The 14,601-nt window shown below is 42.9% G+C and overlaps 1 protein-coding gene across 1 annotated transcript in view; it reads left to right on the top strand.

The window, feature by feature from the left end:
- URM1 (ubiquitin related modifier 1) overlaps positions 1-14,296 on the top strand; it is a 34,072-nt gene extending 19,776 nt beyond the window's left edge. The window contains exons 3-5 of the mRNA XM_083486067.1: positions 7,855-7,936; positions 11,809-11,857; positions 12,561-14,296. Of these exons, the coding sequence (XP_083342193.1) occupies positions 7,855-7,936; positions 11,809-11,857; positions 12,561-12,629 (200 nt within the window). The 3' untranslated portion in view covers positions 12,630-14,296. The remainder of the gene's footprint in view (positions 1-7,854; positions 7,937-11,808; positions 11,858-12,560) is intronic.
- The last annotated feature ends 305 nt before the right edge of the window (positions 14,297-14,601 follow it).

Here is a 14,601-nt window from a genome sequence, read left to right as displayed (position 1 = left end):
AGGGTGGCAAGTTGTCCTGATCCACTGACTCAAAGGTGGGCTCATGGGAGTGGTTTGGTGCAGGTATATGAAAGAAGGATTCAAAAGGATTGCTAGAGTGATCAGTTCTAGTGCTTAATTAATAGAAAGACTTACCAGTAAATCAGCCTGCCAGGCCTTGCCGCTACTATAGATGTAGTATGGACACAGCAGCTGTGAGAGGTTGCCATGACTTGTCCACACTCAAGTAAGCGTTCATTAAGCCTCAGTGTATAAAGCAGTGCATATCAGTTTGCCCAGAACCTCCCCATCATGCCTGGCTGGTGGGACCATAGGTAGCCATAGGTAGATTCTCCCCTTCCTGGGATGCCCAGAGCCCAGCATCCCAATATCCACAGAATAAGCACAACATCAAGCAAGCCAATTAGCATATATCAAAGCAAGGAAATATAAACATATGTGAGCTTATTCTCACAACAACCACAAATTATTTCTGCGGTTATCTTGACTATCAAGACAGCGTTTACAGGCCTTTGGGAACATTTCACTTAGGTTCAACACACAAGTGTAGCAGGAAGATTAAAGGACCATCATAGAAACATTTAAGCATTTCAGTATAGTATAGTATAGTATAGTATAGTATAGTATAGTATAGTATAGTATAGTATAGTATAGTAGACAGGAGGTTTGCAGATTTCAGTATAGTATAGTATTAGTATAGTATAGTACAGTGATACTTTTTTACTGTGGGGACGCTGGGGGACTCATATCCCTAAACATTTTGTGAATTGGACGGGAGAAGAAATTCACGGTATTTATTTTCCCCGATTTGAACTGTATATATTTTTCCCTGGTGGTGATTTTCTTGAGTCAAAATGAGAGTACCCCTAAACATTTTTTTAAGAAAAAAAGCACTGAGTTATACCATAAAATTATATATCAATGGAAAGATAATTTAATGAAGAATGTAATGCAATAACTTTTATGAAGGATTAATTATTACAACAGCAGTCATAAAGAAGAAATGTGAAACACACACAAAAAAATGAGATATACAGGTTAAATTGCCATGTTGGCACTTTGCGATAAATAAGTGGGTTTTGGGTTGCAGTTTGGGCCCTCGGTCTCTAAAAGGTTCTCCATCACTAGTATAGTATAGTATAGTATAGTATAGTATAGTATAGTATAGTATAGTATAGTATAGTATCAAGATCAGAAAAGAGAAAGGCTTCTTTGTGTTTGTGAGGAGATGAGAGTGTGTTTAACTCAAATTAGACATAATATAAATGAGATTGCCTGGCCAAAGCCTCTCACTGAGTTTGTAGACATACTTAAGGTACATATTTAAGAGGCTTGTTTACTTTATTTTGGGAATTATTCATGTTCTTATCTAGCTGCATTGTTTTATACATTCTGGATATAGTATGATCTATGATCATATAAAGTAGTTGTGTTCTGTGTTATAAATCAAGCACTACTAGGAGTTATTTCTTTTTGTTTCCCAATGAATTTCTTATCAAAAAATTTGGTGTGACATGAGTAAATTTTTATTCTGAAAGTGTGGCCCAGAGTAAACAGTTTGAGAACCACTGATCTAAAGAGTTCTATTTAAGTCCAGAGTCTAAAATTACTTAAGCCCACCCCTGGCCTGGCCTGCAATAAGGTGGCTTCTGATAGCATATCCACCCCCCCACCCAGAAAGCCCCAGCTCTGTTCTGCTTTGCTTATGGAACTCAACCATCTGGGTATTTTTTCAGGGAGGAGGGAATCAAAATGTGAAGTCGCACTGGATTATTTTGTGAGTAATCTGTTTTGGTAATGCTCCTGCCTTAATAGTGCCCTTAATTCAGCCTCTTGGGCAAAGGGCCCATCTCTTGCAGAGCAATGCATTGGTGTGGGGGTGGGGAGGTGCTTGGCTTCCTCTCCTCCCTGCCCCCTCCCTCAGTATTGAAAGAATAAGTCATCTGTCAGTTGCTGGAGGTTGTAAGTGCTCTTCCCATCCATGCAACCCAGAATAAAGGAAGAGGCTCGACAGAGGCAAGTGGCGGGGGTGAGGGTGGGAGAGCTTTGTCATGACTATGGTGGCTGAGAATGTAGGCAAGGTGACGCTTGGCCGGAGTTAGTGACCTCAGCAAATTGGAGCTTGGCCGTGGTCAGTATGATAAATGATCTCATTCTTACGAGGGGAGTGGGGAGTGGAGAGGGAGGAAAGGAAGAAGATAGGAGGGTGATGTCAGGGTGAAAGCGATACTCCATGGGGAGGGGGTCAGAGGAGGCAGTTGAAGGATAGGTGCAGCACCTGCTCAGCCACCTCCTTAGTGACCAGCTTGACCATCATGATGGTGCCTCTTTCATAGCATCATCAGTGGCGTAGCGTGGGGGGTGCAGGGGGGCTGGCCGCACCGGGCGCAACACCTGGGGGTTAGGGTTAGGGGGCGCAAATCCACGGGTTAGGGGGCGCAAATTACTTGCCTTGCCCCGGGTGCTACGCCACTGAGCATCATAGAGTTGGAAGGAGGCCACAAGGGTCATCTGGTGCAGTCCCCTGTAATGGAAGAATCTTTTGCCCAAAATAATAATAATAATAATAATAATAATAATAATAATAATAATAATAATAATTTATACCCCGCCCATCTGGCTGGGTTTCCCTAGCCACCTCTGGGTGGCTTCCAACAAAACACTAAAATACAATAACCTATTAAACCTATTAAAAAGCTTCCCTAAATAGGGCCTTCAGGTGTCTTCTAAAAGTTTGGTAGTTATTTTTCTCTTTGACATCTGGTGGGAGGGCGTTCCACAGGGAGGGCGCAACTACCGAGAAGGCCCTCTGCCTGGTTCCCTGTAACTTGGCTTCTCGCAGTGAGGGAACTGCCAGAAGGCCCTCAGAGCTGGACCTCATGGGACTGAGATTAAGAGTCTCGTGCTCTTCTGACTGAGCTACCAAGACAGCAGTAATTCCATTTTGTCTTGACTTCTGTGGCTTTTGTCTGAATTGTCTCACCCTTCTTCTCCTACACACTTCTTCCACCCACTTTGAAGACTTCGGCAGGTATCCGATCAGGTCCACTGGCTTTGTTGTTTTTCATTTGTTTAATACCTGTACACAACTCTCCCAGATTTGGAGATACTGCAAGCTCATCTCTAATTTGTTTTTGTGGAATTTGTGAGAGGACCTTGGCAGCTACGGGGGAGTTGCGGTTAAGGAGATGCTCGTAATGTGGTACCGTCTGCTGAGCGTAGGGGGCATATGCCATGATTTTTTGGCCCAAAGAGGGTCTTTGTGGCTTTAAAGAAACTGTGCATCATGAGTGTCAGCTAAGCGCTGGATCCCTTGAGCTTTTTTTATCCAGCAGGTGTTCTTTAGTTCTCTGGTTCTTCTTCGAACCTCAACCTTAGCATTGGCATAGATTTTTTTCTTAGTGGCATAGTTTATATCTTTTTGCCAGATCTGAAAGGCCTTCCTTTTCTTGTCAGTTATTGGTTCAGTCTCTCTGTCATTCTCATCAAACATGTCCTGGTGTTTCTTGGATTGGTATCCAATAGTTTGTTCACAGGCTGCAGTAATGGATGAAAATTGTGTGTGTGCGCGCGCTTTAACTCTATCAATGTTTAATTATTTTTAATGGTATTTTTCTGTGTTTTTAGCTGTTCTTAGTTTTATCTGTAAACCTCCTTGACTCCCTGTCAGGGAAAAGGGTGGAGTATTAATATTAATAATAATATTTATACTCTGCCCATCCAGCTGGGTTTCCCCAGCCACTCTGGGCAGCTCCCAACAGAAACCCTTAGAGTGATGGGGTGGAGACACTCCTTCAGGTACACTTCAGGTAAATAATAATAATAATAATAATAATAATAATAATAATAATAATGGAACATTGTTGCTTGTGGATGAGCAACTTTAAAAACAGGGAAAGTTGTGAAAATATGAAGGCAAGGCTCCAAGACAAAACACATTCCACATTGGCAACTTGTCACCTTCTTAAAATCCTTTTAACAAATTATTTTCTCTCTCTTTCTTCTGTTGCTTCTCACCTGTCCAGTAGGAAATGAACTGATGCTATCACCATCTAAAATAAATTGTTCTTTGGCTGTCTCAGTCAAATTGATAGTATGAAAAGAAAAACAGCCTGCCACCCATTTCTTCTCTCTTTCCCACCCTTAATGCTACCGCAACCCACAGTGCCCATCTTCCTTGTCAGCTTTCTAAATAGAAAGATAAAGGATGGATTTTAATAAGGAATGGGGCAAAGACAAAGGGCTGTTGTTGATTTTTCAAAGAATGAGAGAGGAAACTGGCAAAGTAGTCTTCCTTGCTGGAGATCCCCTCCGGTGGTTTCCAGCAGCAACTGGTATTCAGAAGCCTGGCTGCCTTCAGGTGTGGATCATAGGTAGTAGTCACTGATAGCCTTCTCCAGTGATGATGGTGGTCATCACTGCCTTCCCATGGGACCCAGTTCCATAGTTGTAACTATATGTTGCATGAAGAAGTACTTTCCTTTAAACTAGCAACTAAGAAGTTTTGCCTCTCCCCCCCCCCCCAAAAATAGGTTATTTTTTAAAATGGGGAACAGGAGTGTATTTTGTGGGGAAAGGAATTGGTGAGCTTGGTTCTGGCATTGATCACAAATTCCTGGTTTGAGCCGTTCTCAGAGACATGTAAAGTTCCTTAATTCTTAGTGTATGTCCATTTGCCTGAGCTGCCATTTTATATTTCGGGGGTTCTCGTAAGAATAAAGGGTGGTATTTCAACCATGTTTTACTCAAGAGGAGACCTGTTGAAATTAATGAACATGAGAGTGGAGAACTTAAATTAAAAGAGTTTAAGGATTTATCAGGGATGTTAACAACATGGTTACAATATCATCACTTGAATGAATTTTTAAAAAAGGATATAAAGCTGGGGTTTGGGGAACAACTACCACAACTAGAGAGAGACCTGTTAAACTGTAATGTTAAAGTGATGTCTAAAATGTGTGAGATGTTATTGGAATGGGACACAAAAGATGAAAGAGTGAAATCTTCGATGATACATTGGGCAATTGATATTGGTCATAATATAGAAATGGAAGCAGGGGAATGATTATGGAATATGGGTACAGTGGTGCCTCGCAAGACGAAAAGAATCCGTTCTGTGATTCTCTTCGTCTAGCGGTTTTTTCGTCTTGCGAAGCAAGCCCATTGGCGGATTAGCGCTATTAGCGCTATTAGCGGCTTTTAACGGCTTATCGGATCAGCTGATAAGCGGCTTAGCGGCTTAGAAAAGGGGGGGGAGGGGGGAAAACCCGCAGGAACTCGCAAGACATTTTCGTCTTGCGAAGCAAGCCCATAGGAGATTCGTTTTGTGAAGCACCTCCAAAACGGAAAACTCTTTCATCTAGCGAGTTTTCCGTCTTGCGAGGCATTCGTCTTGCGGGGCACCACTGTATAAAATTTACAGCATGTTATGGTTTAAGAGAAAATTATATGAAAATGTTATATAGATGGTACCTAACACCCAGTAGATTGGCAAAAATGTATAAATCAAAATAAAAAAGTGTTGGAAATGTAAAGAAAAAGAAAGTACCTTTTTCCATATGTCTTGTAATAAGGTCAAAGCTTACTGGGAAATGATATATAATGAATTGGAAAAGATGTTTAAGATAACATTTGTAAAAAAAAAAACACACACCAAAAGCTTTTCTCTTGGAAATTATGGGATCAGAACTACCTAAACAGTATAGAAATTTATTTATGTATGTGACCACAAATAGAATGCCCAAAAATGGAAGGATGAAGAGGTCCTGATGAGAGAAGAATGGTTACAGAAACCATTCTTACTGGAAGAATAAGAAATCAAGATAACAAACTTTTTAGAAAGGAATAGAAACGGTTTAGTGAGTATTTAGAAACAAAGTGTAAACAGATTGTAAAAACCTGCAGTTTCAAATATATATATATATATATATATATATATATATATATATATATATATATATATGCAGGTTTTGGTGTCTTCGGGTGTCTTCCCGTGTAAGAGTTGGGGTGTCTAGGCGACGTTTCGACGAGGTCTCACTCGTCATCTTCAGGCTGGTGCTTTCGGCTTCTTGTTACTGGAACAGAGCAGGATCTCAGTGTTTGAGTTCCTATAAATACTGTTGAGGGGGTGTGGTGTATAGCCTCCGACGTTCTGGGCAGAGAGGAAGTTCCCAGGTTAGTGTGCCTTTTCTTCTTTTGTTCCTTAATTACTTGAGGGATATCTTGAGTGATTTCTTGACTCAAGATATCCCTCAAGTAATTAAGGAACAAAAGAAGAAAAGGCACACTAACCTGGGAACTTCCTCTCTGCCCAGAACGTCGGAGGCTATACACCACACCCCCTCAACAGTATTTATAGGAACTCAAACACTGAGATCCTGCTCTGTTCCAGTAACAAGAAGCCGAAAGCACCAGCCTGAAGATGACGAGTGAGACCTCGTCGAAACGTCGCCTAGACACCCCAACTCTTACACGGGAAGACACCCGAAGACACCAAAACCTGCATTCCTGTACCCGTGAAAATCTACGAAAGCATATATATATATATATATATATATATATATATATATATATATATGAGCTGTATATCAGAATAGATAAATAAAAGAATAAGTTAAGATAATTTGGAGCACGGAGGAAAGGTCAAAAATAAATGTAAAGAACCACAGAAAGAGGGGGAAGGAAGTTGGAGTCAGAAATGTTAAAATTGTGATTGAATAATTCTTGTAATGCATATAAATGAAAAATATTTTTTTATATATAAAAAAAATTAATGAACATGACTAAGTCAGTCCCATTGATTTCAGTGGGTCTACTCTGAAGAAAACTTCATTGAATACTGCCAAAAGTAGATCCCACAAACCTGAACCAAAAGCCACCCTGCCATTGCAACATCATTGAGAAGAATGAAACATGAACAAACGTTGTGTATACTATGCATGGTCCAAAGGCAGGACAACATGTCCCATGGACTGCTTGCATTTGGAAATCCCAACCGCTACCTTTCCCCCCAGGGATGCTGGTGGTGCTGTGGTCTAAACTACTGAGCCTCTTGGGCTTGCTGATCAGAAGGTTGGCAGTTCGAATCCCTGAGATGGGGTGAGCTCCCATTGCTCGGTCCCTGCTTCTGCCAACCTAGCAGTTCGAAAGCATGTCAAAGTGCAAGTAGATAAATAGGTACCGCTCTGTCAGGAAGGTAAATGGTGTTTCCGTGTGCTGCTCTGGTTTGCCAGAAGCGGCTTGGTCATGCTGGCCACATGACCTGGAAGCTGTACGCTGGCTCCCTCGGCCATTAAAGTGAGATGAGCGCTGCAACCCCAGAGTCGTCTGCAACTGGACTTAACTGTCAGGGGTTCTTTATCGTTCCCCCACCCCCCACCGTGGCATTTGAGTAGTCTGCTTTGCAGAGGAGAAGTGGTGGGTTGGAAGTGGGTGCATTACCCCTTCCACAGCTGCCTCTTCACTTTCCCTTTCTATTTTTATTTCTAGTTCCCCTTTCCCACCTCCTCAGGCCAGGGTTCTGGATGTGTGCATGGGGTGCTTATAAAATGAGACTGGAGTTGGTGTGAGATGATGGGGTGTCCCTGCAAATACTTGAAAGCAATGAGGTGGCATCAACCTGGTCGTCCAGTGTCCTTTTGCAGGTAGCTCCTTCTGCTCCCTGGAATTAGTGCAGTGACAACTTTTCTTTCTTAATCAGCTTTTATCTGGGTAGGAAGAAATGTTAGCAATACTGTGTTCTGATTTCATATGGGCAGAAAATGTTACTGGGCACTGTTGCTAAAGCACAATCCAAATCAATTCTTTTCTTTCTTTTTCTCCCCCCACCCCACCCCCCAAACAAAATAATTGCAGGGGATGTTCGAAACTTGCTGGTGTGGATTAAAGAGAACCTGCTGAAAGAGAGGCCAGAACTGTTTGTGCAGGGAGATTCTGTGTAAGTAACTGTGATTGCCCAGAAATCGTCCTGTTCTGGATGTCCCCAGGAAGGCTGGACATGAAGGCAGCTGTCCCCTCCACTTGTTTGCCTCCCCCACCTCAAAAAGCAACCAGTATTTAGAGCAGGGACAGCCAGATGTTGTTTGACTACAATCCCTATAGCCCTTTACCATTGGCTTAGGCTGATGGGAGTTGGAGTCGCAACAACATCTGCAAGACACCATGTTGGCTGTTCCTGATTTAGAGGGATGCTGTGACTCCATTTAGCTGTTGGTGGATTCCTTGTGCTCCATGAAATTGCCTTACTCCATAGTCCTAGGCATGCCTACTCCCACATAAGGCCCTCTCCATTCACTGGGGTTTGTTCTCATTTACAAGGGGGTACAGCAGGGGTGGGGAACCTCTAGCTCAGGGCCCAAACGGAGCCCCACAAGCTCCTACCCAGCCAGCGCCAACCCCTTTCCCCAGGGTGCACACACTCCCAGGGTGTATTTCGCTTGGCTGAGATTTGTCCCTGAATTCTGAGGGTGCATTCTGCTCCCCTGGATAGAGAGGGGAGAGAGTGGCGAGGGTCAGGGTATAGCCTACTGTACACAGCTAAAAATGCATTTGTTTTTTCACCCACTTTTGCCTCTGGCCCCACCCACCACTGGCATATGGCCCTTGGAACATTGCCCTAAAGGGAATGAGGCCCTCGGACTAAAAAAAAAAATCCCCCAGCCCCTGGGATATCACATTGCAGCATTTAGTCACCTTTTCTAAAGCCATCTAGATGGGTGGCCTTTAGCAAATCCTGAGCCAGCAAATGCCTTGTGTGCAGGCTGTGGAATTTCTGCAGGTAGCCCTGCTCCCACAGCAGTTCTAGTACGGCAGAAAAAGGAAAATAAACCCCTCATATAATTCTTATGGGCTCGGTCAATCAGCACCCCACTTTAGCATCACATGACGTCCTGTACTTTCTGCCACCTATGTTCACACAGGCGCCGCCTCTGTCTTTTCAAGACGGAAGTGCTGAGTAGCAGAGCCTTCCTGGGAGTCCTCCCCCACCCCCTGTCATCCTCTAGGAGCAGGGAAGAGCCCTCCTCTGCAGCGAGTGGGGGCGGCTGCGTACTTAACATTCGTCACTGCTCTGTGGTGAGCTAGAGCATGCGCCAAGTCCCCTGGCAGCGACAATTGTTGGCAGTCTGAAGAGGGGGAATCCCTCTGTCTCTGATCCAAGGCTTCACAGTTGATCCTGTCTGTTTACAGCCATTTAGCGAAGTGGCTGCAGTTGCTCACTCTAGCCGCATTAACCTGCCCCTGTGCTCGATTTGCAGGGAACAGATTTCAATTACGGGACTGGGCTGCGTGGTGTCGAGGAAAAGCTTCTGCTGGTTCACAGCCATCTTTGGGGCAATTTGCCTCGGCATTTGCTCTTCCTCTCCAAGCTTGCAATGGGCAGTGCCCATCATCTCCATTTTGCAGTTTCTTCCATTTATTTTAATTCATTACCCACTCCCCTTCAGAACGCTTTGTAGAACGGAAGGGATTATTTTGCGGGAGAGGGGAAAGTGCCATTTCGGTCAGCCCCCACCCCCTGCCTCACATACACACAATCCCAAGAAGGCTGTTGTAGAGCCAGCAAAAAGACCACTGAATTGGCAAAGAAGCTGGATCACCTTTTCTATGAAGCAATGCAGGGGTTTTTTTTGGGGGGGTGTTAATTTGTAGAGGGGGTTAGATTCAGTATTTTGTGGTGGATCATGAGTGTCTGTAAACTGCTTTGGGAACCTATCATGGCTGAGAAGTGGCGGCATAAATAAATAAACCTTGAGCCATTTGTTGAATTGGGGGAATGATGATATTTAGCACACAAGCTATACACAAGCATAGGAGCAAGTAATGGTCATTGTTGGGTGTATTCTGTGATTACACCATGCCAGCGTGAAATTTGGTATTGAATGCAGATTTCAAGATCCTTAATCTCTGCAGTTGTTTTAAAGACGGAATAGAGCTAGTCTATGGAACATATGATGTCAAAAAGGCAGGGCATTCTCTGCTTGTGTATCTCTCAAACATTTGCGTTGTTATATGCATACTACTACTACTAGGGAGGTGAAGATAACCTGAGCTCGAAAAATGCTAAGGCAGCATCTGGTGATATCTCATTTGCTGAGCAGGTACTGAGTTTTCAGCAGTAAGCAGATGAGTACATGGCAGAAGAAGGGGAAGGCCATAGCTCAGTGGCAAAGCATCAACCTTGCATGTAGAAAGTCCCAACTTCAATCTCCAATGGCATCTCTTTTTGACAGTAACAGATCATTCCCATCAGTAAGTAGAATTTGTCTTGATGGAGAAATAGTCTGACCAGGTGTAAGGCAGCTTTTCAGATGCTGTACGTTTTCAGTCACAACTCTGCAAGCATGAGATCCAGAAACTTCAAAAATGAAAGCTTATACTGTTCTCAGATACTCAATTGCCTTTTTTCTGCATTGTGTTTCAATTTTTGCTCAAAACTGTGCTTGCATTTTGGCAGTGGACAGCTTTCAGTCTTTGGTCATACCACTCCCTAAGAATTGGCAGGTGTTAATCTGTTTGAAGTTCTTTATCAAGCAAAAGGCTTTTCATTATTTCTGGGAAGAGGAGGAATGTATGAACCCAAGGTCTGAAAGTCTTTTGCTCAGAGGGCATAATGACCCAGAGCAAAATCTGGCTTAAATAATGAATATATATGGGAGATGTTTGGCTGTGGTACATGTGAAAATGATATCGGGGTGACTTGGTAGTGTTTTAGTTTACTGTTGTTAGCCATATTGAAGTCATTTTGAAGAAATGGAGGATATTTCTTTTCTTTTTAAAATAAGCATTAACTGCAGTAAATCACAAGCTGAACATGATGCTGAAAATAAAAAAGAAAAGTTGAATGTGATTTTTGGACGCCACACTTTAAGAGGGATGTAGACAAATATCCTTTCAGGAGTTCCAGGAGTTATAGTACAGTTGCATACTCAGTTATACTCAGAGTAGACCCAGAGTTGGATACCACCTGTATGAAAAACAAGTCCAACAAGGAAATGTTGAATGAACTGGGCATATTTAGCCTAGAGAAGACAAGACTGAGGAGAGATGTGGTGGTGTCATTTCGGCACGAGAGGGCTGTTGTACAGAAGAAGGCAAAGACTAGCTCTAATAGGCTTAAGTTACAGGATGACTGATGTGGGCTGAGCATTAGGAGAAGCCTCTTAATTGCAAAAGCAGTTCAACACTGGAGCTAATTTCTTAGAGTTGGACTCTCCCTCACTGGATGTTTCCATGCAGACGCTGGACAGCTGATGACTAGGTCTGCTTGCAATGCTCTAGATCTCTGGATTCCCTGCCTCAAGGAAGGGACTTGACCTACAAGACACCCTCTAGGTCAGTGGTGTCCAAAGTCCATTTTGGGGGCCTAATCCGGCTCGCCAGTTGGTTTAATCCGGCCCCTGTGGCAATTTATTTACTGGAGTAAAATTCTTAAAAAAGCTCAACAACCGGGGTAAAATCCTAAACAAAAGTTCAACAACTTCAGTCCTAAAAAAAGGTTAACAACTTTGGCTGGCCTTTTGGTTGGCCCTCACGGCCCTTCACTTCATCAAATCTGGCCCTTTTTGAAAAACGTTTGGACACCACTGCTCTAGATCTATGATTACTACCTTTCCTAATTGGCCCACCTAGCTCAGTGTAGTCTACATAACTGACTTGCCAGGGTTTCAGGCAGGGAGGTGTCAGGGATTGAACTTGGAACCTTCTACATGCAAAGCAGGTGCTCTCCCACTGAACTACAGCCCTTCCCCTCCTCCTTCAGAGACTTATGGTATTCCCTGTTGTGTCAACAGCTTCTCTGTTTTGTTGCAGGCGGCCTGGAATCTTGGTGCTGATCAATGATGCAGATTGGGAGTTGATGGTTTGTATGGATTCTGCCATTTGGGGATCTTGTTTATTTGGAACTGTGTTGCAAATTCTCTTGCTGACCATTGTTAGAGTGACTGGCTCCCCCTCAACTTCAGGGAGGGAGGAAATGGTGCCTGGATTTCTGATCTTTTGTGGACGACTACCTCAGTTTTGTAATTGTAATGAGATGGTTTTTAGTTGTGTTTTTATGTTTTTAAATTTTGTGTATGAGCTGCTTTATGCCAAGAAAAGTGGTGCATAGACACCAGAACTAAATAAAATATGTTGTGGGCTTCCTAGAGGCATTCCTCCTCCTCCTCCTCCTCCTCCTCCTCCTAGTAATTTATTAGTGCATCTTGGATTATTATTATTATTATTAACATTTAAAATTATTAGGGCACCTTGAATTTGGCCTGAAAATGAACTGACATCTGACTGGCCGCAGTGCAAAACAGGTTTCTGGTCTAGTTTTGGCTGCTCTGACTATAAAAGCAACAGAAGCTAAAGCATTAAGGTCAATGTATAGAACAAGGATGGGGAACATATGTGGCTCTCCAGATCTTGCTAGACTCCAGCTCTCATCACTGACTGTTAGCCAGACAGGCTAATAGAGGTTAAAGTCCAACAACATCTGGAAAGCTGCACACTTCCTATCTCTCATATAAAGTAAATGATATGGAAATCATTCTCATTTTGTTTTCTTTTTCTTCATTCAGGGGGAGCTGGACTACCTGCTCCAAGACCAAGATAACGTTGTTTTCATCTCCACCTTGCATGGTGGTTAGACTGCTGGGAGTATGAGAAAGAATATTTGTGCTGGTGTGCAGAAGGGATTCCTGGCCCAGGCATAAACATTCCTTGCTCTCTTGGCTGTCACCCCAGATCAGAGTTGGTTTCTCATTAGCTCCTTTTCTTTAATGAAGTCTGCCCTTTTGACACTTGGCTCCTCCCACCCAGTGGCTCAGCTCTCGCCTCTTTTGTCCAAGAAGATCGAAATAATTTCTGCACTTGGTCACCCTCTTCCCTGCTCCAGGAGGCGCACACCATGGAACAAATGGCTGAAAATGAGCCGCTTTGCGTGTGGAACGGCTGAGCTCACTGTGGCGGCTGTCACACTTGTTTGCTGGCTTCTCCTTGGCAGCAGCAGGGGAAGGTCTGTGATCAAAGAGGGGATCTCTCCTTCCTTCCAAACCAAGCCCTGGATCAGGTTGCAACCGTTAACAGTCATTAAGGGATATGGGGGGCATTCAAGGAAGATGGCAGAGGCAAGACACCCTCATCCTATCTGCTCTTGATTTACCATGCATGGATTTCAGTTCGGTTTTAAAAGGTTTTTAAAAGTACCCATCTAGAGCCAGCTCACAAATGGTTACTTTGAATTTTGATGCCTATGAACTGCACTTTTGCTTGCCTTTTTTTAAAGAAAAAAAAACTAGATGACCCTCAGAGTCCCTTCCAACTCTACAATTCAATGATACTCTGTTTTTTTTTAATCTTCTAGGGGCACTGCCTGATCCTGTTCTGCATTAACAATAAACACACAAGACGTAACCGGCTGTGTTCTTAGATAAATAAGGTATACTATTCATTGTATCAATTGGTAAATTTCAACAGAAGTAACTCATAAAGTTCAACAAACGAACAAAGCAGAAGATCCAGTGGATCAGATCATTCTCTAGTCAGTTCATGCATAAGGTCTCTTTGATGTACAGTTGTTTATTGTTTGATATTATTTTTGCTGTAAAATGTGTGAGATCATGATATTGTATTTATTTGCATTACTTAGTGCTTTAACTACTGATGAAGCCCAGGACAGCAAAACAAGGCCAATATTCCAGAAATTCTTGTCTAGACCCTGTGAAAGGATTTTGTGGAACTGTAACAACCTTTCATGTGGATTGTTTGGACTTTATGAACAGACAGGTGAAATAGACACCATTACACAGATGGACCTTATGCATGAACTGACTAGAGAATGATCTGATCCACTGGGTCTTCTGCTTTGTTCGTTTGTTGAACTTTATGAGTTACTTCTGTTGAAATTTACAAATTGATACAATGAATAGTATACCTTATTTATCTAAGAACACAGCCGGTCACGTCTCGTGTGTTTATTGAGGATGCTTTACGTGACCATAGGTTGGTTTGTTGTTGTTTTGATCCTGTTCTGCTGCAGCAGCTGCGTATGCATGCAATTGATTCCCCTTTTCAAATCGTTTGCTCTGCACTGTTCTGTCGCAAAGTTTTGCAATGTGTTGCAGGGACAGAGTGCTTCATTTGAAGCTGGGTGTTCTGGACTCAGATTCTGCCTCAGCCTTGTACTTACTTCACTGGGTGGCCTTGAGCAAGTTGTTCTCTATGTTAACTTTAGTTCCACATGTGTAAAGTGAGATTTGAAATGATCTACTCTGCAGGATGGTTGTGACAATAAACAATAAAAGTTGTGAAATGATTCTGAGTATAGGAGTAAATGGTACCAATGCTACAGTTCCTGTGATGATTCACAGTTTGCATTGCATTGGTCAGTGTTGTCTCTGTTTTAATTCTGGGCCAAGGATCTCCTCTGATCTGCAATGTGCTTTGAGGTGGTCCTTGAGATTCTGTTGGAAACACTTGAGTTTCTTTTGAGCTCTCTCTCACTGCTGAAGAAGCATGCCACTTTTCTGCTTTTAGAGTCTTAAATAGAAACGCTGCTTGCTTCGTCCACAATTCAAGCAACATCAAAAGGACTTGCAGGAAGACCCAAGTTGTTGCTTG

This window comes from Podarcis liolepis, assembly GCF_965112155.1.
Source record: "Podarcis liolepis genome assembly, chromosome: Z".
In the NCBI taxonomy this organism is placed as follows: Eukaryota; Metazoa; Chordata; class Lepidosauria; order Squamata; family Lacertidae; genus Podarcis; species Podarcis liolepis.
The sequence above is the reverse complement of the archived record's forward strand: the minus strand, read 5'-3'. Positions and strand labels throughout refer to the sequence as shown.